Genomic DNA, 4269 nt, shown 5'->3' with positions numbered 1-4269 from the left:
TAAAAGTGATGTACGGGGCTCCGTAGGGTCGTTCATGAAGGCGTCCATCATCGTGCTTGACGGGCTTCTTTGTCTGGTAGCGGCAGTCGAGAGCCATTTCGCTCTCTCGTCTCTCTCTCCCTCTCACGTTTCCCCGCGGCTCTCTTCCGCGACTCGCTCTATCTCGCTCTTTCACTCATTCCGTCTTCCTCTCGCCCGCTCTCATCCCTGTCCCTTTCCCCTCTGCCCTCATCGGAGACGCCGACGGAAACATCCACGCGATTCGCACGCGAATTTGGTTCTCTCACGGCGAAAAGGCACTTTGTCTTGCCTTTTGTAGCTGTCGTTTTGATTCACGGCAGCTAGTGATTCTTCTTTTCTTCTCTTCGAAGAGAAGTCGGGAATACTCGCGGCCGCGCTCGATTTATCGCCGCGAAAATTGTCGTACTTCAATGACTCCGTCTAATTAATCTGTCAATAATTGACGATTATCCTACTGATTTTCTAAAAAAAATCACGAGTATTGTCAGATGAATAATAACTTTAAATTACGATTATGCTAATGAGTTAATTAATTCATTGCGGTAAATATGCGATTAAATAAATAAATATTAAATAATAAATATTTACTCAACTCATTGAAAAATAAATCGAAAGAGGGCTATGCGCTCATGACGATGGTTTTAATGAACACTTTTCAGGAGGCCACGTTAAAACCGAATCCGGTTCTTTCGATAGTATGCATTCGAACTGACAGTATCCGTTTGCAGATACGTTTCTTTGCATAATTTGACTTTAATTAAGGCCGTCGCCATTGACTCAAAGCGTGAATTCGTATAGGAATTGCAATGTTTGCGCATTATTCGCTCAACATTTCCCCGTTTTTACATTGACTTCTTTGCTGCGTCACTTGTTGGGATGCAAACAACCTTCTTTCGACATTCCGAAAAGATCATTATACACAGGTGAAGGAAATAGTAAATATAGTTATGTTGAAACTGCTATAATTCCATTTATTTATATCCGTTGTAGTGATCCTTATTAGTTACCTGATGCGGAAGAATATTAAAATATTTATGAAGAGAAATTAACACGCATTTAAAATATTGTAGCCGTTAATGTATATATGTATATATAGAGAGAAGATGAATAGGAGAAATAATATATTATTTAAAAAAAAATACAAGATAATAAAAGCACAAAAATAAGAAGAACATTTGCATATTTATATTTTGAGAGAAACGCAATAAAAAATATATTGTAACGATTGCGAATGTAAGACGAGTCGAATGTAAGACAAGTCTTTATATAAAACAGATATAAGGCTAAGGGGAAAAGGGAGATTCACCAATTTGAATCGGCTATACTTTTTTCATTATATATTAGAGATAGATTCGACATAAATGAATATATATATTATACTTGTCTCCAAATATCCTGAAAAAGAAAAAAACTTTTATTAGAAAATAAAAGTCTTCTCTCCCTTTTTCTCTGCATGATATCTAATTTAGCAGTATACCGTAGAAAAGTATATAATCAAATATTGAATTTATCTTTTTTTATCTATGATATGCGCATTAAAGAACGCGATTTAATGTCCCTTGCGTTTGTTAATTTTATACTATATTGGGTATAATAACCGTTTGTTTAATCATTAGATCTCTAATAGTTATCCATAACACGCTTGTGTGAGCCTGTGTACTAGTGTGTAAACTACATGTGATATATAATTTTATTGATTACGAAAGAAACATCTAATAAATATAAATGTTAATACCAGGGTATATCGACAATAAATATTGATCCTAATTAATTTCTAGAGTACCGGCCGAGAAGACTCCTCGTATCATCTGTCCGATATCATCATCTGCTTCGACCAACAGATGTCATCAATATCAGAATCAAATATTCACGTCTGCGCACAAATAAACATGTGATAAATTTAACCGTAACCATAACCTAACGTAATCTATTTATTTTAATCATTTCTGACTATAATTTGACATCCAGGTTAACCCAAATCCAACATAAATCAACAAACACATCATATTCAATGAGAGAATTCAAAGTACTTGACATTAATTTAAATTACTGTGCGAAATAGTCGATCAAAATCAAGATTAATATGTCAAAAAATATAAGTGATTCTCGTAAACAACAATTAGAGGAGCTAAAGAATTTCACTGATGCAGTTAACAAAGAAATCACCAATATTGTTAGAACCTTAGACTGGACAATGGAGAGCACAATGGCAAATATTGTAAGTATAATTAAATTACTATCATATACAGATATATCACCACTATGACTGAACTGTCATATTTATGTAGGACAAAGAATATTTCATATGTCCATATGATCCATCCCATCAACTAACTGAAGGATCTTTCAATGATCATCTTGTCTCTTGTCAATGGAAAACTGAAGGTTATGGAAAATCGGATATTCCATTATCGGAGCCAATCCTATCAACAGATTCACCATTCAGTATAAAATTTGGTAAGCAAATTTCACAGAATAAATTTTTATTCTAATGAATGAATGCTAAATTTTAGAAATAGTATTTTATACTACACCATAACATGTTTGTTATAGATGAAAAATTGCAAGATGAAATTCTAAGGAAAGCTAAAGAACAAAATCCAGCAATGCAAACTGGTTAGTAAAAACATAGAAAACATGCATTTTTATAAATTTCAAATGACAATGGAATTTTTTGCAGCAATTTATGAGTGTTATACTTGGTGTGGAATCAATATATCCTTTTACATATCCTTTACTCAATATTTAGTCATATAAAAACAATTAAAATGGATATATTGTAATACTTGTAATTTAAGATATTTGTGTCATTTTTCTATCTAGTAATACAATTGATAAAAACTACAGCTATTATTTTAAAATTGCAAGAAAGCAGCTTGTTTTAGCTCAGATGTTTTATTTTATAATTGTTATAATTTCGAAAAATATGAATTCTTGACACTTGGTATAGGTATAGGTGAGCGGTTAATACCACGTACATCTGACAGACTTCTCACAGATTTTACCAGTGATGAGAGAAAAGCACTATATGATTATGTCATTTCTAATACTGCAAAACCAGACATTGGACAAGACATTGCAGACATTGGAAATTTGTAAGTTTAATAAATCAATATTTATAATTTATATATATATATATATATATATATATATATATACACTATCATATATAGATACTATCAAATTTATTTTCAGAAAACATCAAGAGAAAGAAGACAAAAAATTATCTTTTCTGGAATTGTTGGTCCAGGAACGTAATTTGAAAAGACGTAGAGCAAAACATAAAGGTGTTCATACAAATAAGAAATCTCATGTTGAAATAATTAGAGAATTAATTAATCAACAAATGGAAATATATACCGATTACATGTTGGAGCAAAATAACTCAGATCATGTTCAGACTATTGAACCCGACGATTCAAGTTACGAAGCGATGCAAGACAGAACAGAACATTTATATAAAATATTTCATACTTCTTCACAAAATTATGATGATATGCATTCTAGAGAAAGAAACGATCACTACAAAAGAGATGATTTAAAAAGAGAGGATTTGGAGGAAAAGAATTATCATCGATCAAGAGACCGAGACAGGCAAGAAAAATACTCAGATGAAACATACAGAAAACATAGGCGTACTGAATACATGAAATCATCCCATTCAAGGGATCGAAAATCACATAAGAAAAATAAACGTCGAAGTAGAAACAGACATAAAGATAAACATCATGAAAAGAAACATAAGTCTCAAGATCGTGACAAATCATCAGAAAGACATTCGAAACATAGTGATCATAAGCGAAAAAAGAAAAATAAAGATTATTGATAATTGATAATCCAATTTGAAGAATGAACAGATAACAAGTAGTATTTATTTAAAAAATCCCGTGTATATGAAGTGAGTAGATTTATAATAATCTTGAAAATTAAATCTAGCATGAATATTATTTACTTGATGAAATGTCATTCTCCGTTATCGTCGGTCAAATATATTTTTTAATTATAATTGCACTTAAAAATTTTGTTTAATTTATTTCATCAAATATTTTTTATTTCTTATGAAAATAAAAATGAAAATTTATATATAGATATATTGGATTTAGAGGTACAGGATAATTATCGAGCTGAATAAGTTTTATAGATCTAGGAAAAGTTTCTTGATCATATCTATCCATTGATCTCTCTGATTTAACATACTTATTTTCTTCTAATTTGTCTGATTTTGTATTATGTATGGTAAACATTCCT

The 4269-nt window shown here is 31.2% G+C and overlaps 1 protein-coding gene and 1 pseudogene across 1 annotated transcript; one reads left to right on the top strand and one right to left on the bottom strand.

Moving 5' to 3' along the window:
- Positions 1-1837: 1837 nt before the first annotated feature.
- Positions 1838-4040, top strand: LOC115242931 (U11/U12 small nuclear ribonucleoprotein 48 kDa protein-like). Its single transcript, XM_029819556.1, has 6 exons — positions 1838-1912; positions 1990-2239; positions 2310-2478; positions 2575-2637; positions 2972-3116; positions 3217-4040. The coding sequence occupies exons 2-6, from the start codon at positions 2105-2107 to the stop codon at positions 3845-3847; spliced, it is 1143 nt and encodes a 380-aa protein (XP_029675416.1). The 5' UTR covers positions 1838-1912; positions 1990-2104; the 3' UTR covers positions 3848-4040.
- The window catches only part of LOC115242932, a 2442-nt pseudogene continuing 2194 nt past the window's right edge, over positions 4022-4269 (bottom strand).

This window comes from Formica exsecta, unplaced genomic scaffold (genome assembly GCF_003651465.1).
Source record: "Formica exsecta isolate Colony F162 unplaced genomic scaffold, ASM365146v1 scaffold66, whole genome shotgun sequence".
NCBI classification, from domain to species: domain Eukaryota; kingdom Metazoa; phylum Arthropoda; class Insecta; order Hymenoptera; family Formicidae; genus Formica; species Formica exsecta.
Note: the sequence above shows the minus strand (reverse complement) of the source record. Positions and strands in the feature narration are given on the sequence as shown.

What these genes read in the sequence shown, in the direction of transcription:
- LOC115242931 (XM_029819556.1), top strand. Translation starts at nt 2,105, where the DNA reads ATGTCAAAAAATATAAGTGATTCTCGTAAACAACAATTAGAGGAGCTA. An exon ending in AGAGCACAATGGCAAATATT is followed by an intron (nt 2,240 to 2,309) that starts GTAAGTATAATT and finishes ATATTTATGTAG; the next exon opens with GACAAAGAATATTTCATATG. An exon ending in ATTGCAGACATTGGAAATTT is followed by an intron (nt 3,117 to 3,216) that starts GTAAGTTTAATA and finishes ATTTATTTTCAG; the next exon opens with AAAACATCAAGAGAAAGAAG.